General features: G+C 31.6%; 1 protein-coding gene across 4 annotated transcripts in view; it reads left to right on the top strand.

Moving 5' to 3' along the window:
* Window positions 1–732: 732 nt before the first annotated feature.
* LOC130892709 (uncharacterized) overlaps window positions 733–19,356 on the top strand; it is a 137,360-nt gene continuing 118,736 nt past the window's right edge. For 2 of the 4 annotated variants that reach the window (XM_057798266.1, XM_057798267.1), the window contains exons 1-2: window positions 781–878; window positions 6,259–6,394. In XM_057798266.1, the coding sequence (XP_057654249.1) occupies window positions 863–878; window positions 6,259–6,394 (152 nt within the window). In that variant the 5' untranslated portion in view covers window positions 781–862. Of the gene's footprint in view, window positions 879–6,258; window positions 6,395–13,610; window positions 14,041–19,356 lie in introns of those variants that run through there. The other 2 variants (XM_057798263.1, XM_057798265.1) reach the window with 2 other exon arrangements.

Genomic DNA, 19,356 nt, shown 5'->3' with positions numbered 1-19,356 from the left:
GCTACTTTTATCTTTTTAGGTAGTTACGCAGACGTTTCATCAAGGAGTATGTGGCTTCTCTTGAATATCAGTCCTTCGTGCCAGACACTGTGGACATCTTTGTTGATATCTAGAACGATGATCCTATTTATTGATTCTTGTTGAATCCTTGAGTGGTGTGATAGACAATTTTGCAACCTAGACTTCTTAGATATTTCCGAAAAAAGAAATTTTGAAGAATATGGCATTAAATTGGATGCCCAGTAGATGAAAAGAATCAAAACAAAGCTACACAGAAGAAAGATAAAACAAATAAATCTGATTTTTTACTATACATAACTTGGAAAAGACTCAAAATAACAATTTTTTATAATTTACCAATAGAAAATGCAGATGGAATAGACTAATAGATTTGAAGATTTGAAGAGTTCCTTGAAACTATTTCCATCCACTTGTCAATGAATTGCCAATTAGCTCACACTTCTCTATTGCAATTGCTTTCTTCAATACTAAAAAAAATGAAAAAAAAAAATAATGTTAAAAGATTCAATCTCTAATTGCTCAATTGTTTGAATTTACTAATTAATTCATCCACTAATACTTTTCAAATAAATTTTAGAACGGATCTCAAAACTTTGTACACCCTGCGTATATTTTATATACATTACGTAACTGTGGCGCTCTCTTTTTTGCAATAAGTCTGGCATGCAAAATGGTGGAGGCATAATATGCGACGAACGGAACGGGACGCCTAGAGTGCTGACGCTTAGGTCGTTCCTGTTTTAGCACCGCGACGCCATCGTCGACGGGACCTCCAGTAGCTCGTTTCGTGCGGTGCAGGTGCGAAGGATCTGATGGCAACATTGCAAGTCGACCTCACATTATGAAATTTCACAAAGGTCAGTGCTGTTCGAACAAAAAATAACTCAGATGATTTGTTGATGTGTTATTTTATTTGTGTTTGTTGGCCTTTTGTCCCTTTGCTTACTACGCCCTTGGATTTGTGCGTACTAATTCAACGAGAAGATATTTTAGAAGTTACTTAGTTAAATTTTGTTGGAGATTCGTTCTTTTAATAGTGATATAATTTCATATTTTTTATTTGTTATATTAAGAAAATTTGTTGAATTATTGAGACTGTTTATATACGTTTTCTATGATTTATTTTCAATGAATACTTAAGTTTATTTTTATATGCATTTCTGGAAAAGAAAAATAATATTCAATGATAAGTGGTTTGTCTATTTTTGTCAATTTTTAGAACATTTTTTTATCTAAATCTCTCGAACTCCGGATTTTAAATATCAAACTTTCAATTTATGAAACCCCAAATTTTCTAGAAGAATATACCAGGAGTGTCTAATGCATAGTCCAATGCAAAATAAAAGTTAAGAACAAAACAAATTGAATAATGATAATCTGATAAGTAATACAACATTTTCTATTATTCAGAAGAAATTTTGGGACCTTGAACTCAGCCAAGTTGACTGGTTGAGTAATACATATAACTTTGTATTCTCGCTATTGTAGTATTATTATTTACTAGTGATACACAAACGTATTCTCCACACTTTTTCCATGACTTGACATGATATAAATCATAGTATCGGCTATCTAAAAGAGTTGAGTGATATAACTGAAAATGTTAGCTGCACTCAGTCCAATGGAATGCGTTAGGTTCCAAGTAAATAACTCTCTTTTCGATTTTCAGAGCTCTCTAGTTGTTCAGGACAATTAGTAAAAAATTCTGCGAATATGGATTTGAGGAAAAAATAGAACTAAACAGCTTGAAAAAATTCATAGTGATTATCATTATGTAAATCTTTCAACCACTCCGCAATTAAATTCCTTTTATTTTTTTTAAGCTTACTTCTCTAAAATGTTGAAATAAAAATAAAGAATTTATTTTTCACGACAATGACTCAAAATTAAACCACATGTGGGGTTCATTGGATATATTTGTTGAATTTAAGTTGCTAAACATTTTTAGTTTGAACCCACTTCAAAGTGCTTCGCGAAAAAATTTAAAAACATTATACCATTGGAAGATATCGTTTTCCTTTGGAGGCTATGGCTTCCTTCGTCCAAAACATTAATTACAATTCAAAGTAAAATAAAAAAATGAGTTGTTTTGTTTTGAGCATAAAAAAACCACGCATACGAAGAAGTACAATGTATATCAAATAAACATTTTAAAACTTTGATATATAATAACTACACTTTTCATTGAAGGAATGGGCGGAAAATACCCGTTCAATCGAATCGGATATTTCATCATTTATTTCATCATAAAATTCAGGGAATTTATTTCCAGAAATAACTAGTTCAACTCCCGGAAACAGTTATTAAATTACCGGGAAGCGAACTTTTAGCTTGTGATACATTATTTTTGTATCAATATAATGTACTAAAATTTTGGCAATCAAAAACGTTCTACACGAATAGTTACGGATTGTTATTTCTGTTCAAATATATTGATCACAAATTTTTTATAATTTCACAAGTGTAGTTGAAATCAAACTATTAATCAAACAATCAATACTATTAATCTAGCCGATACGCCCCTCGTGTCTCACTAGTAACTAACAAAGGTCGATGTTCATAGTAATACTACTTTGGCTTGAAGCTTCCTTCCTTCTCTATGTACCATAGGAATTCCGGATCGTCTTTGATGCCTATAGCGTAGAGGCATCTTGATAACCACTTTCGGTTAAAAGACCAGTACCAGTCGTATTTGGTGTCTTGCGAGAAAACTTCTAACAACTATGACAGCCATATATTTGCTACATCTTTACAATAAAATTGTATTGCAATAATAAATAATTCACGCAATTATTTCCCTCAACACATTTTACCCTGTTTTGAATTTACAAATATCTCTTATTATATACTTTAAATTTAGTTTGGTATATGTATTAAAAAAGCAATATCGTAAATAGACTCCATCAGACGCTCCAGAAATCCTCAAGGTATCTCAAGAATTTCGCTCTAGGGGCAGAGTTCCATTATCTCACGCTGCACGTGTATATGGAAGATAAGAGCTGCGAATGTTTACAAGGTTTTGCAACAACTATAAACGTTGCAATTTGCATTTTATAATGTTCATAATTTAGTTTTCTTATGACTAAGATTTAGCTCTGAATGTAATTCCAAACAAGAACGTAGTTGAGTTTCTTTGAAATAAAAGTTTTTAAAAATGCACTCCGAGTTTCTCGTGAAATAATTTGTAAGTTTCTTGAATTTAATTCAACTTGAAGAAACCGGTAAAGCTTTCAGAAGCTTAACATAATTCATTCACTAAGATGTTTTCTTAGTTCAAACAAAAAGTTTGCTTACTTGGATTTTACTATATTATACCGTCAAGTGTATAATATTTCTGCGAGTTTATAGATTTTGTTTGAACTAGTTTTAGAAATATTTACAGCATTAGAGACATTAACAACGAATGGAAATCTCAATATCAAAATCACATGAATTCTTATCTATCCCATTTGGAAAATAAAATTTCCTCAAAATAGTGATACAATGTAAATGAATAAGTTTCTATATTTTATTTGTTTCTATTTTTTCTTATCCCTTGCTTCAAATTTTTAGTTCTTGCTCTGATTAAATTTGTCGATTTGTCCGTGCTACTTCCTACAAAATATTATCGCATAATTTAAACTGTTGCGTATTGTTTGTTTATTGAAAAATCTTTGTATTTTCTGCATTTTCTATGTTATTTTAATTCATATACTATTTTTATTTTTCTTTTTTTTTGTCTGTCTTTAATACTGCTCCAGTTATGTACGAAAAAGTGTGTATGTATAAAAATTTTTATATGTCCTTAAAAAATTAAGAAGTTGCCATTTCTTTAGGCTTAGAAGCTATTTGTCTTGAATATGGATGGCATTACTAAATTTTTTTTAACAAATTTAACAAAGTTCCAATTATTTTTCTGTTCCCTACTGAGGACGGGTCACCTTTCTTTGAAACCCCCTCTATGAACAACTCTAATCATCGTTATCGTTGTATCTTGACACAATTTTCATATATATAGGTACTGATGTACTTTTTTCTCAATCATCCAGGAACTTGTAATTGTTCGCTCGTTATGTTCATAAAACTTTTCTCCAAAACATTTGGGTTATACTCTTCACCATTATTATATCATCCATTCCACTCCACATTTTTAAATTATAATCAGACAAATTTCCAGACATACATTCTTAAATATTTTTTTTTCCTTTTAAGTTTTCGATTCTTCTAGTGTCCATAGAATTGAATAACAGTTTGTCGATTTGCCAGTTCCGATATTATGACGAAACAACTGACAATTTCAAATTTACTACATATATTCATGATAATAATAAATAAAACTTTTTAAATGTTATTTATTCAATTAAAACGTAATAATTTTCAATAATCTATTTACAGCACTATAAAAAACTGCATTGCTACATTAGTTTACTCAGAATTACAAATGTATTATTGAATAAAGAGATCAGAATAACAGAACAAAAATAGACTCGTGGAAAGTACAAAAATAAATTGTAAACATGTTTTATATAATACGTTTTGTATTAGTAAAGTAATTAGTAATTTGTGTATTATATTCCTAACAAAACATTTTTATCGACATTGTTTTGTTTTCCGGGGTATCAAGGTACATTTATCAAGGCTCATATAATAGTCATAAACTCAGTATTCACTAAAATATATTGAAAATGGAGGTGGGGTTGTATAGGAAACAGGAATGTAGTATACATCGGATATCACTTACATAAAGCATTCTCATTTTCTTTTATTTATCAAATATTAAATGTATCTAGTGGAAAACGTCGATCTTTAAAAGTATTGTTTATATATTTTTCATGTACCGCTGTCGTATATGGATGATATTTGATGATGTCTGTCTAATATCCTCTTTCGCCTTTTGTGTTGGAAATAGCTGGAAGAAAGTCGGATTTATAGTGTCGACTGTAACATCATTTTCGTTGCTAGTTGCCTTACGAATCAGCTTCCCTGATACAGAGTCTGGGTTTCTCCCAACTTAGCTCAAACGGTCCGAATCTTCGCTGTAGTCTGCGGAGTAAATGGGCTGCTGGCTCTGTAAGAGCTGCTATTGAGCTTCAAAATATTAAGACTGCTTATTATATTTTCTTCCCACCAATCCGCTAGATCTGCGGATATCGATTAAGATTTACAAACATAGATTACTTATAATAATGTTATTTGTTGGTAAACTTTTTGCTTTCATGAGTACGGCCGTTCAACTCTCCCTCTAGACTCGATACAACTCGAGAATACAACCCTTTTGGATAATAGTTTCATGGAAAAACTGCATATTACATTTAAACTGGGGTATTTTCTTGGAAATACTCGAAAAATAAAATATTCACATTGAAAAACAACGCAACTGTGAATTTATATTTAAAATCGGAAGTATCGTTGCGTTCACTTCTTTACACGGTGTTTCTAGGTGATCATTGTTATCTCTATTCAGGTATATTGTTTATATGCGGTATTGTTTCATTGGAGTTTGTCCATTCTTTTGATGTTGTCATTGTAAAAATTGAGTCGTGATGAAAAATGATTTATTTATGACTCAATATTCTTTTTCTTTCGGAAATATCTTACGTCCAGAACCTCTGTATTTGATCGTTTTTTCACTTTATAACCGTCACTCTAGCCTATTGTCTCTATCCAAGTTTCGGCATTTTTTCGTCTCTTGTAACACTAAAATCACCTCTAATTCTTCCATTTGTCAATGAAGAATATATATTTGTGAATACTCTGTGTGACTTCGGAATGCAAAAATAAAAAGACTTCATCATCCATCCAAGTAGCTAGATAGTTCCTTCCAGCATCTCGCCTACCACGACTCCTTTATAGAACAAAAAGTCCAACATCTCGCAGTATAATAAACCATTCGACATTTAGCATAAATTACAAGCGTTTCGAAACATTGCTTCAAACGTGTTGAGTTTGCAGCCTATGTGCTACAGAACGATTCTGTTAGAGTTTTACATCAGTTGTTCAAAGATTTTGTCCGCTGAATGCGACCAATATCATCAGAAGGAACCTGGCGAAATCTAACAATATATTCACGTTGGTGAGAGTGTTGTTAACCTCTGAAAACTCACGCTTTTATCAAACTTTCCTTTAACTGAGAAAGTATTGAGTCAGTTTTATTTAAAACTTTGTTTAAAACTGTAGTTAATTCTAGGTAGCTATATTAAGAGCAAGCAATACTTTTAATTCTAATATAATATATATATATATTTTATCGTATTCTAGAATATTCAGCCTCTGATGTAAGTCACCCTCCAAGATTTCGTGACGATCCTTCTCAGTGTGTGTCAGTACCGGAAAATGCGTGCGCAATTCTTTCTGTTCAATTATATGAATTAACGGACGACACCGAAATATTATGGTGAGTAGAATATTATCTCGTAGCTATGTATCAATCTTATAATAATAACCTGCAAACAAAGTTTTTCTGATATTTTTTATCCACTAATTTTTGAACTAGTGGGGAACGCTGAAAATCAATATAACATCTACAGATTTTCTCAAAGCCCACTCCCTGTCTCCCCTATGGGCTTTTCTCGGAGGCTTTGATGTTACAATTTTTTACATGTCTGGACGGTAAATACTTCTTAGTTTTTTGTATTCACGAATTGAGGGTTTTTGCGCTTTAATACTTCCAAAGTCAACATTAATTACTAACCCTCCTTAACCAGATGTGAATACTGCAGAACCGATATCCATCAGCACATTATTGAGACTTAGGCCCTATCTTTTGTTTTAGTTATAGTATATGCTTTACCTATGGGAAGCTGTTCGTGATAAACATGAGCTCTATTAATAATTTCAAATTCAGTTTTGACCGGATCAAGCTCATAAACATGTTCAATATTGAATGTAATGTATTTTCCTAACTATATCTGTATTTTAACCATTAACCATTAACATTTATTTAATTTTTTTATATATAATAGCATATGGGATTACAAAGTTATTTATGTAGTTTGTATATCTAGAGAACTGGACTGAGTAGATGTAATAGGTCTCATGTGACGTCACGAGCTCTCACGTCACGCTGCGTCAATGTGACGTCACAGTATCTCTCTCTCTCTCATTGATTTCGCTGTCTGTCTTTATCGCACCCATTCATTTCCCAATAACCATAGTCATACCGGCCAATTACATCTACTGGACTGAAATTGTGAAATATTTCAGTTTTTCCGTGATTTATACACTAAACACTAATTGTATTCAAAATTTGAAGCTCCTCTGTCTTCTAGAAGTGCCTTGAAGCTTTGAATATCGGTGAATCATTGAGTGACAAAATTAAGATTAGTTATAATTCTTAAGCTACTGGTTCAAATTTAATGAAATTCGAAATATACCGTGGTTATACAAGGCTTGTTTGGTTACTAGGAATACAGACTCCTAATTTAATCAACAACGAGGTTATAGGGGATCGAAAATGTCCTGAACTGCTTCGAGAAGAGGATGTTCGCTTTTTTTGCTCGGCTTGGCGTGGCACTGCTGAGTTACCGCTTATTGAAATTTTTCCATATGCCTTTCTGTTCAAATCCATTTTCTACCATGTATTTAGTTCATTTTATTATGTTCCCTTATAAAAAAAGTTTAGTTGTTTGTAATTGAAAGTTGAAACTCATCCACGTATTCGACTGACTGATGTCACCTTATAACAATGAAAACATGTGGGCATAATATGGGACTAGTAACTAGTGTATGATTAAAATATTAAATACCTTTTTTGATACTGCTATAGTGAAACCTCCAAGTTCACATAATGTGACAGCAATTCTTTATTATAGTCAAGAACAATAAAAAAAACTTTCATATAAACCTAATTGTTAGGAAATGCATTATCTTATAATGTGAAAAGTAATCTTTCTGAAGCTTAAAGAAGGGCTTGTTTGAATGGCCCGTTTATAGTGAAAGATCGATGTAATTGTCCTAATTTAAATTAGGATTTCATTATATAATCTAGTACAGAAAAATGGTTCTGGAAATAGCAAATCAATATTTTTAAACAAGGTCTATTAGTTTTATGTAAATAACATTAAGGTATGCTGTAAAATAAGCAAGGAAATGTACATATCTACCCACGCATTCCAAAAATAAATACGATTAGTATTGGTACTGGGCATTTGATGTTTTGTGGTAAATATATGTCCCAATTTATAATTCTTAGAAAATAAAATCTTTTCCATATCTAAATGAAATTACTTCTATTACTTTAATATGTTCTCGTTTCTGATGTGGATACTGATAATAGATTTCACTATTTCCACATATTACGATCAATTGAGTTTTGATTTCCAAATGTAAGTGCTTAAGTTTGGTTTATCGAACGAATATTATCTCATTATAGACTGGAGTAAATCCAAATTAACAAGAATTTCAAAAGCACTTTGTGATCCTGTTAATCCCGAAGAGGATTTTCTTCCCTGGTTAAACCAAATTAATACATAACAAAGCAACACAGTGCAAATCTCCCATAATTATTTTATAGCACGAATTTGTATCAACTATAAAATGTGTCTAGAATCCTAGAAAATTAAATTTCTTGTTTCTCCTTAACACTTTTCTTTTTAGTGGTTAAACGTTAAATGACGAAGACGATCACTAAGGGCTTCACCACTATCCTACCGACTGCGCCAATTTAGAGGTACTAACACAAAAGTCACTTTTCAAGATGATACTTTAATAAAACAGCAAAACGACACTCTTGGTGAAAGGAATATATTAGAGATCGGTTTTATATACAAATTAATGCAACCATAAACTAAAAATATTTGATTTAACAAGATCATCAGTGCATTGAAATATTTGTTGAATGGTGGAGCACCAATTTATGTTTGTTACGACGGCTCAAGTTCCATACCATGTATGACATGGTTCAGTAAATTGTATTTCGCTTTCGCTATCTATATGTCAACCTAAGAACTTTTCTACCCACATAATACTTACAAAAAACCATCAATAATTGGCACAGGATATAGAAGTTAGCACTCAAGATCATGTTTATTCCATTATAATGTGACGGTGAATTTTGAGACACATAACAATCTCCTACTTATTGGTGCAATGCTTGGTATTCGTTGTTTATATCCAGAATTAGGTCTTTGTCAGCCTAAGCCTGAGCCCAAACTTATGGATTCTATATAATTTTGTGCATCAATCTTTGATGAAATGTGTTAAGACAGTGTTCTACTTTACGATTAACAGAGTTTAATTGGAATGCAGATGCAGAATTCAACGTAACCCTTTATCCACTGCACTTATCCCAGAAAACACTGAATCTGTGAGAAAACTGGTGACCAAAGATTGTCAATTGTCGTATGAAAAAATCGAGACGATGTCAGTGATTGGATAGACAGACGCTCAGACAATTGAAGAAGATCACCTACATCCAACTAAGCCATGTTTAAGATGGATGATCATTTATTCACAGATAGAACAGAAGCAGCATCGTTGATATGTGGAGAAGAATATTTCCTTGAATAAATTATGGAATCAAAGATATCTAAATACGAATACATATAATAGGAGATTAAGGAGAATAGGAGAATAAGATGCCAGAAAAGTCTTAGAATTATATACTGATGATATTATTGCATATAATATACAAAATCTTTGTCAATTCAATCAATAAACATCTAAAGCACAAGCTAGGAAAATTTTAGAACCCAAAATGGATTCACACTTATTAGGTCGTGAAATTAATACAGTATACAGACAAACCTTGAAATAAATACTGCAAAAATACTGGACAGAGAATATAAAACAAATAAACATGCAGTCGCGCCTTTTAGAAAGTTTATATTGAATAAACTATTCGAGATTAATGCGTCAAACAGGGGAAACTTTAGTGACAGAAAACATACTGTGAAGGGCAAATTGTAATGGTGAATCAGTATAACAAATGAGAAATATATTATGATAATAGCAAATACAAATTATCAATTCGTAAAAGATAAAGATACACTAGATATGAAAGCATGAAGATTAGGTTTGAGTGTGAATAGAGGTAAAACAGAAGATAAATATATGGAAAAAGAAGACAATAACACGAAAATTTACCTTGGAACAGGAAAGTACGAACTTGAAATTTTAATTATACATGTGAGTGATGATTAGTAAAGTTAAAAGAGTACGAGAGTAGAGAGGATATAGAGATCAAAATCGAGTTAATACTGTTAAAAAATGAAACATTGATAGTAAATAATTGTTTATAAGACTTTTCATTTATGGTATGGAAGCGATGACATTAACAAGTGATAAAACAATGATAGTGAGTTATCAGAGCAACAAAAAGTTTGGAACCTAGGCAAATAAGAGACCAAAAAAGTAAAATTCAAATGAAACAACTTCAAGGAGCAAAGGAATCAATAACTAAAAAGTAAAAGTACAGTTGCAAAAAGCAAAGAGAATGGACTGGACCAGAAAAAGAAGATAATGTATCAAGCATCAGTTTGTCGATGATAATATTGATGGTTGTACGTTAGTGAGCATTTTCTATGACAAATGAATGGGACTGAGCTATCGTTATGGGTGGTTCCATACAAACTATCATAGCAACAATAATAATAAATCATGATGTACTCTGTTGAACCGTAATTGGGAGATTTTTAATTTGAGCTTTAATTTTTTCCTCAGTTTTTTCATGTCCCGAATAAACTTTTTAAAATTCTTGTCATTTGTTATTATGAACGTTTAAATTTATCGTTTTTTCTTAATTGTCAGTGAAATGTAAAATGTTTAGCGTTTCCAACTTTTCTCGGTACAAAAATAGGTTAAAAATGACGCCAACAGCTATTTTTGCGATGTGCATTTTAGAGGAAGTTCGAGCTGAGTAAATTCATCACATGAACGAAGGTAGACAGATTTATGTGGGTCGGTATTAAGCCGTTGAGAGGGGAATTAATTCTAGCAATTTATACTAATAACCAGAACAACGATTTGATAATGCTCTTAAAATCGTATGTTTCGAATGTAATATCAACAATACAACAAGCTTACGTAGAAATTAAGTTATTATTGATACCTAGATTCATACATTCAAAAGAAGAAGTCTAAGATGCAATGAACCTACTGTAAGAGACATCTTCTTATCAAGGAATAAATTTTTCATAAAACATATTCAAACAGATAACATTTGTTAGAACTCTTGAATTTATATATAATAAGTCAATTGCCTTGTAATAATTGTGATACTGTTTACATGGGATAGACATCTCAGTATTTATAAAATAGATTAAATGATCATCAATACGACAAAAACATTCATTAATAAATTATGAAATATCTCAAAAACATACATTCAATTATATAAACTCAAAAATCAATATCAATACAAAAAAAAGACACATCTATGAATGGTTGACATACGTAGGAACGAAAAATCTGTCAAAGATGAAAAAGACCTTTATATGAAATGAACGTTTAGTGGAAGGCTGAATCGATGTTGAACATGAGAAAACAAACCCTGTATATGCGACGTTGTAAAATATATTATTACTAGTAAATTTAATCTGAGGGAATTGAAGTAAAAATTTAGTGCCAAGCGGAAAAAAGACCCTAAAAACAGGGATTGAAAGCTACTTTTTTCCTTAAAGTGTATAAAATATAGATCTGGATGGAGAAGCATGAAACAGAGAATACTATCTCAAATTCAATGTTGCTTTTATTATGCTCGCCATCAATTTCTATTTTTCAAATGCGAATCTGTATTACACATAAAAAATATGGACCAAAATGTGAACATTGATTTAGTTATAAGGAAGAACTAAGTAGACGGGAGCAGGCAAAAATAGTGAATAAAAGTTGGAATTTGAAATTAATTCATAAGTTATGGGGGTGTCCGAAAAAAAAAATTTGTTATGACCAGGAAATTATCAGACCATATATATATTTCCTCTATTCATATAGTTTTTCATCGATATTGATAACTAAAAAGTCATACTCACTGCAGCTTCTGCTATAAGGATTGCGACTGTAAGACCACAGCGACAATTTTTTTCCAATTTTCCAGGTAATTGTTTAAAAGCTTTAGTAAAAAATTCTATAATATGATTAATGTCTATCGTAAAAAAACTTTATTTAACAATAAGACGCCGCTGAGGCAAAATGCTTCGTTATTTTTTTGTTCCGTCAAATTTTCAAGTGAGAAATTTATTGATGTTGAAAAACTGATTATAAAAAAACTTTTTCATACAATTTACGTTAAAAAAGACGTTCTTAATGCAAGCCGTCATGATTATAAACATTTAAAACAAAACATGCGTATAAATACATTTAACACTAGTTAAAAAAAACTGAAAGTAGGAATAATTTTAAAAAAATTAAAATGTTTTAGAATTATTCATTCATTTATAGTGACCAAAGTTAATTTCTGAAGCATAATTAGGAAAGTCTGCACATTTAACATTATTTCATTTGTATATAGTAATATCAACACTGCCATTACAACAGTTGCTGTTGCAGACTCCTTGCGAAGATAACGAATTTCTTAAAGCATCTTGACATGTATTGCGCTACTTAGAAAAGAGACTATTTCAAAGTGCTGTTTATCGCTATTTGAAATTATTGCAGCTGCTGATGCAACAGGAAACTCGTCACATAGATTGTAAATAGGAAGAATGCTGCTATTATTCTTATTTCTAATGGAGTCCTCAATACACCCCTCAGCAACCGTTGAATACCTCCAACCTCCGTGTCGTTTGATCGTCGAAAGATCCGCTCCTGAATTCGCTGGTAAAGACGATGATGGTCTTCGAAAGCAGTGACCAGTAAAGAACTCCAGATTGGATAATAAGTATAATTATTGGCCATTTTTATTCCAACTGGTTAAATAGTACATTTATTGTTAACGAACTTCACAAAAAAGTGTCGATGAGAAGTGCTGGGAGAGCGTAATGCTGCATATTTGCGGTAATACTTGACGTAGTTTGGAAAGATGCGAAAACTACGCTGGACGTTTGTCTTCGTATCGATTTGGTCCCTTGTGACAATTTTTGATTTCTTCGGACGGTATTGCATAAATCCACCGTATGCAATATCATAATATCGAGTTTTATGAAGCGTACCTTTTTGGTGTGAAATTAATTGATGTTCAGGTTCACTTGAAATTTTGCTTAATAAATCTAGTATTGAAAAAGTTCATTAGTACTTGGTACAAGCCGTGTAACTAGCGCCCTCTATGAGAGTCAGAAATAAACAGAAATTCTTTGGATGTATCATCTTCCAAAACATATTCGTATAAAATTTCAGTGCATTGTTACCAGTAGTTGCGGCAAAATCGTAAAAAATGTGTATTTGGTTAAGTTGTACTTTTTTTCTTCAGCGCCCCTCATCTTGAATTCGGAGGACGTTACGAAAATGTGGTATTGAGTAAACCCCAATTTTTTTCAGTTTTCTATCTATCCTAGAGACGGGATCATCTTTTTGGAAACACCCTGTAGAACTATACAATTGCTTATTTTAATCAGTGATGTGAAGTTTGAAAACAAACTTGCAATAATGAATGGAAAACATGTCATTTGGTATAAAATCAACCATTAATATTTTCAACTAACATTAACAAACCAGGTTCACATTCATGGCATTCGGTAAAAATAATCATAAGGCCAACCGAATACGCTCATCTCCTTGGCATATAGAAAACTATTTTCCAACTTTTTATACAGTCGTTGAGGTGGCTGCGTAAACGCCAGTAGTTAGTTCCTTTTTTTTTTCTTCGACATCTGAAAAAACTGAAAAGCGTTTGTGTCGCTTTCGATATAAATTCCTTGACATAATAATAAACCAAATCTATTTCGGTATCTATGTTTTTCTCGAGCGTGAAATTTTAGTTAATCGAGAGACGACTTATGGATGCGTTTGAATTTTTGTTTATTATTTGGAGACGTAATGTCGTTGTTCAATGATGATATTTTGGTACTTTTGTGATTAATGTGATATGGGCCAAAATATCAGTAGCTGTTGTTCGTGTTCTACTGGAAAACATGCTCAAGGGTGTTACGGATCTATTTCTAGTGGGTGAGACTGCACAAAATTTCTTAATACATACTACGTAGACAACCAAGTTCATTTTACATTGTACTCGTATTTACATTACAAAGATTATACATTGGCCAACGATTATCCATTGGTTAAGTAAACAAGCAAGCATGAAAATATTCGACAATTATTATTCACATGTCCGAACTATCTTAGTTGATTTTCTTCTATGTATTGTTGTATTTAACATCTGCTCTATGTTTCGTTTTTGATGTGGTCTAATCCAGTGTTGTTCACATTTTTCCTGTGACTTTCGGCCGTTGTCCATCTTTCGGAATCATATGTTAGTATGGGTATATTCATAAATTTTCACACTTATTTCGTATTGTTCCCAGGAAAATATGTTTTTATCGCGTTAAATAATTTTATTTGTTCTATTTGACTATTTTCTATTTTAACGTCGTATGTCTTTTGTTTATGTTCTTATGATCTTCGTCTTGGTTTTATCTACGTTCATACTGTATTTTATAATCGTTTGCTTGTACAATTCGAGATTTTGATTCATTGTTCCTTGGTCTTTTGCAAATATGACCATGTCATTTATTTCTATTTCTCTTATAGCCTTATCAAAGATTATTGTAAATAACAGTGGATTTAATAGACTACTATGTCTGAGTCTGTTTGGTTTCCTCCGCTGTTTGTCTTAGTATGAATATAGCGTGTTGTGGGTCAGATTCCAAACTGAGTTTCTTCTAGGGTTGTTTCAAAATTTTCTCATTCCTATGAATCTGGCAAATATTTTCGCTCCATAATTCAATAAGGTAATGACTCATGATTTCATTATAATGATATTATTGAGCTGATATTTATATTCCTTTTCGTGGACGAAGTAAAATCTAAGATTTCACGTTTGAAATGATTTATTGAAAATATCGACATTTATGAAGCTTATTTCCCTCTCTGATTTCCTTTTTTCTTAAGCTTGTGTTCCTTATGGCTTTCCTCGCCTTTCTTTCAAGTAGACACACCATGCTCTCCTTTTGTGAAGAAAAATGCACTATACTGAAGCACCCAGATCTCAAAATTTCAAACGTTCATTTCTTTGGACCGCTCAAAAAGTATCTATTGTACACTTTACTTAGTAGTTGTAGAAAAGAGAGTGTGAGTAATTTTTCACTTACACTCGTATACATCATAGTACAAAGTAAAATTTCTCGAACTGATTAAATATCCTAATTAACTTTATTCTGTAATTTTTTCTATAAATATTGTCGCAAGCTCAATAATTTAATGTCTTTGTGTTTTCAAGAGAATTAGACATTTTTTTCTCTTCTTCAACCCTTATCCCATTTTGTACTTCATCAAATATTCTATTAAGGGAAATATCCATTGTGTATATGAGTGGAATTATATGCCTAAGAACATTTAGACATTGAACACAAAAAACCTATGGTGATATTAAATTTTGAGATCCTGCCAGAATTCACGTTTAAAGCTTTCATTCATTCAAACTTGAATAGAATTTTATTTTCTCACTGTTTTGACTGTTAAAATGTTTCTCGTAACTTTAGAAAACGATTCAATTATTGATGGTTTATATTATATATATTATGTTATAATTAAAAAATAAATATTGTAATAACTATGTGATCGTGTTGTTATTAGATTAGTTTATCAGTATACCCGTATTTTGAAATAAGTTTTCATCGATTTACTGATTCATTCGTGACCTAAACTTTATTTTTTGGGAAGCTGGACTTAGTTACATACGTTGGTTTTTTTGGCAGTGTGCCTACGGATTGTATGTGTTTGTATCTGCTTGAAAATAAAAATAGAGATCGTATTATGTATATATATATATATATATATATATATATATATATATATATATATATATATATATATATAGTTTTGGTGATCAATTATCTTGATTTTAGGTCTCCATCAATTAAAAGTTCGTTTAAAAGAAAAAAGACGGAAAGTAGTCGAAACGTCAATGTTATATGCTTTTAAACGAAACTTTGATTGATGGAGACCTAAAATCAAAATAATTTATCAATAAAACTATAAAATAGAAGTCTAATAAATAAGAAATTGAAGGTGCTGTACGAGATATATCAAGATATAGAATACTTCAATATAGAATTCAATGATTTGAATTTATGGTTAAGATGGTTCCCCACAACTACAGTCCAATTGCCTTAGTCCCAGCCATTAAAAAGGACATGGAGAAAGTCGTTAACCAGCAAATCTTGCGATATTTTGATTTTGCAAAAAAAATCAACGACCATCAATACGACTTTCTTACACATAGATCAACTGGGGATCTCCTGGTCTATGTTACCAACGTATTGATTGAAGCTATAAAGATATATGGGGAATCAAGAGCAATCCAAATAAATTGAGACGTTCGGTTTAGTTATTCTCACTTATCGATAGGCTTGGTAGCTTCCTCAAAGACCGATTTATCCAGCTGGCTATCGTTGGTCACATTTTGTCAACTAATCTATTTTTCCTATACATCAACAACTTACTCGAAAAAATTTTAAGCACGATCTCTAGTTTTTCTGACGATAGTCACTGGTGTTGTCATTAAAATCAACTGCCCCAATTAAGTCGGCTGATACCCAGATCCGAAGGTAGCAACAAATCACTACCAGCAATACAGATCTTGAAAATATTCAGAAGTGGTGTAGGAGCAATCTAATTGAGTTTAATGCAGATAGGAACTAGGCTGCTGTTTTTACAAAGTAAGCCGGCTTTCGGCTCGGGATTTAGTCTCGTCTGGACATAAAATATCGCCACCCCAATAAATGTATACTCTTAGCTGCAGCGTCTAATCCTTTCCAAGGCCCCAGTTTCTTTAATCTTTGAGTATTGCTCGCACATTTGAAGCTCGGCTCCCAAGCATACCTTGAGGATGCTTTACTCTATACAGAAGAGAGCAATTCCACTTATAGGCAGTCCAGAGTTGACGAGAAACTTGGACAGCATAGAACATAGATGAAAAGTCACTGACTTGACTCTGTTTTACTGATACTACAACGGCAGATGCTTTTCCGAGCTGTCCAGCACAATCCTATCTAGAGCAGAATCTGCTAGATCTACTCGATAGGCTAATGAACACCTAGTTCGTCTGCAGACGTCCATAACGTCAATTTATTGGGACTCCTTTCTTAGAAGAAGTGCACGTCTTTCCCGAACTGTACAACATACAGATGTTCATGATCAATATCCACAGGCACCTCTTTGTAATAAGATTTATCCTATTGTGCTTGCTTTATACGTAAAAAAAAATGCTTTCGTCTTTAAAATATGAACTTGACATTATCAACTGATACAGATGGTATATGTGCTTTCTAAGAATCCTAGAAACAACTTTTTCGGTTACAAGTATTCGAATTCTCGATTACCGATTCTATAATTGGAGAAAAACGTAATCCCGCGACCGGTTTTTATATCTTTGATATCATCTGAGCGGTCGACATCCTATCTAATCAGAACTGTCTAGTTTATCAATAGTAGTCAGGGAAATTACGATTACTAATTCAGTTCTAATCTGATTCTTATGCTAAGCTAACTATGTCAGATTCTAAATCTAGATTCACAGACTTTGGAGATACAAAACGTACAAGAAGATGAAATATTTATATAAAAAAAAGATATATAACGTATTTAACAAATAATAGAACATATATTGAACACATTCAACATATGTGGAAGGACCTTTCAAATTATCAAAATGATAATAATATTTAGTATTTACATCAAATTTTTCACTATTTGAAAAATAGCTTACAAAATCATCAAATATGACCAAAAAACAGCATTAACAAACCATGATAAGACGAAAAACACGTTCAATAATAGAGACATCAAAAGAAAGTATTAAATAAAGGAAAGAGAATTTATAGAAATTAATCAAAAATTTCAACTATGTTTTATAAATTTTGAGATGCATCTATTTTGAATTGATGATAATTGTTTCTTTCTTAGTAGCAAAAATATACATTCAAGCATAAAATCTCTAAAATTGTTGATAAAAAACCAAATAGGAAGGAAAATGATTCTGATTATACGTTTTGTTATACATAAAAAATGGAAATTCTCTCATTCCGAAACACATTATTTGTATAATATGATGAATGCCTTCAATATAATATTTCTTCCTCCGAATTTTCTATTTGTTCAATTTAGACACGAGCTTTGACTTAAGTTAATATTAACCAGCAATGAACTTTCTGTCGGTCAGCGGTACAAAGTGAATTAGGTAAGTAGGTACTTATGTATACCTTACGTCTCGACACACCTGCTTGTGGCTCGATGCCAACTGACAATAAAACAAAACATCATAATAGATTCGAAGAATCTAAACAGCACTTTGTGTACAACTACAAAAAAACTGTACAAACATCATTATGTGTAATTTTGGCATACTGTCTTAATATATCTCTTTTAGTTTTTTTTTTTGGTTTTCTATTGTTCGATTTCCGTTTTATTGATGTTTGTAGAAGTTAGAATCAACACTTCAATCAATTATTCCACTACCGACAAACATATTAAGCGGTCACGAACCAAAGACAAAAATTGAACAAGAGCGCACTTTAAATTTAAATGACAACGACTTTTTTAATTGTAAACAAGCATTTTGTTGATTGGCAACGTTTGCCATTCAAAACATCCTTATGATTATTTGAAATTCCAAGTTTAATGTCATTCTAAATTTGCCTATTTTATTTTCAAAATGGGGCAGTTATACAAAAACATTGCATGACATTTGTGTTAAAACTGATTTCCTTTTTGTTTTTGCAACTTTTTCACTCACTAAATAAAACATCACTCACATCATGAATAAATCAGTATTTATATGTTATATATTCATGAAAAAATTAGTTAGAATAAATTGAAAATCATACTTATCACGTATGGATAAGCAATTATACGTTTGGCGACGTAATTTTTTGTACTATAACGTGTGTTGCGATAATAACAAACTTTTGAAATTGCTCAAGAAATTTGAAAAAGCTTTAAATATGATGATGAATCGCATCGGAATAGCTTAAACTTTAGAACTAAGCGAATCCATTTAAGCTAAAAAGACTCTTAACACGCCGAAAACGTAGAAATGCACTTTAAACAGTTTTCTATATTCTGTAAGAAGCGAAAATTAATTTTTTTCTACGTCCGTTATAATATTCACGTTTTTTTATTCATTCAATAGTGGGCTGGGAACCCTTACTTTTTCATGTCAATTCGTTTCTCCGATAAACTCTCACACTTTTATTTCTTGATATTAGGAATCAATACATTTTCAAAAATTCCCTTATCGCAACATATTTGAATTTACCTAATCCA

The sequence above is a fragment of the Diorhabda carinulata genome, chromosome 4 (assembly GCF_026250575.1).
Source record: "Diorhabda carinulata isolate Delta chromosome 4, icDioCari1.1, whole genome shotgun sequence".
Lineage (NCBI taxonomy): Eukaryota > Metazoa > Arthropoda > Insecta > Coleoptera > Chrysomelidae > Diorhabda > Diorhabda carinulata.
Note: the sequence above shows the minus strand (reverse complement) of the source record. Positions and strands in the feature narration are given on the sequence as shown.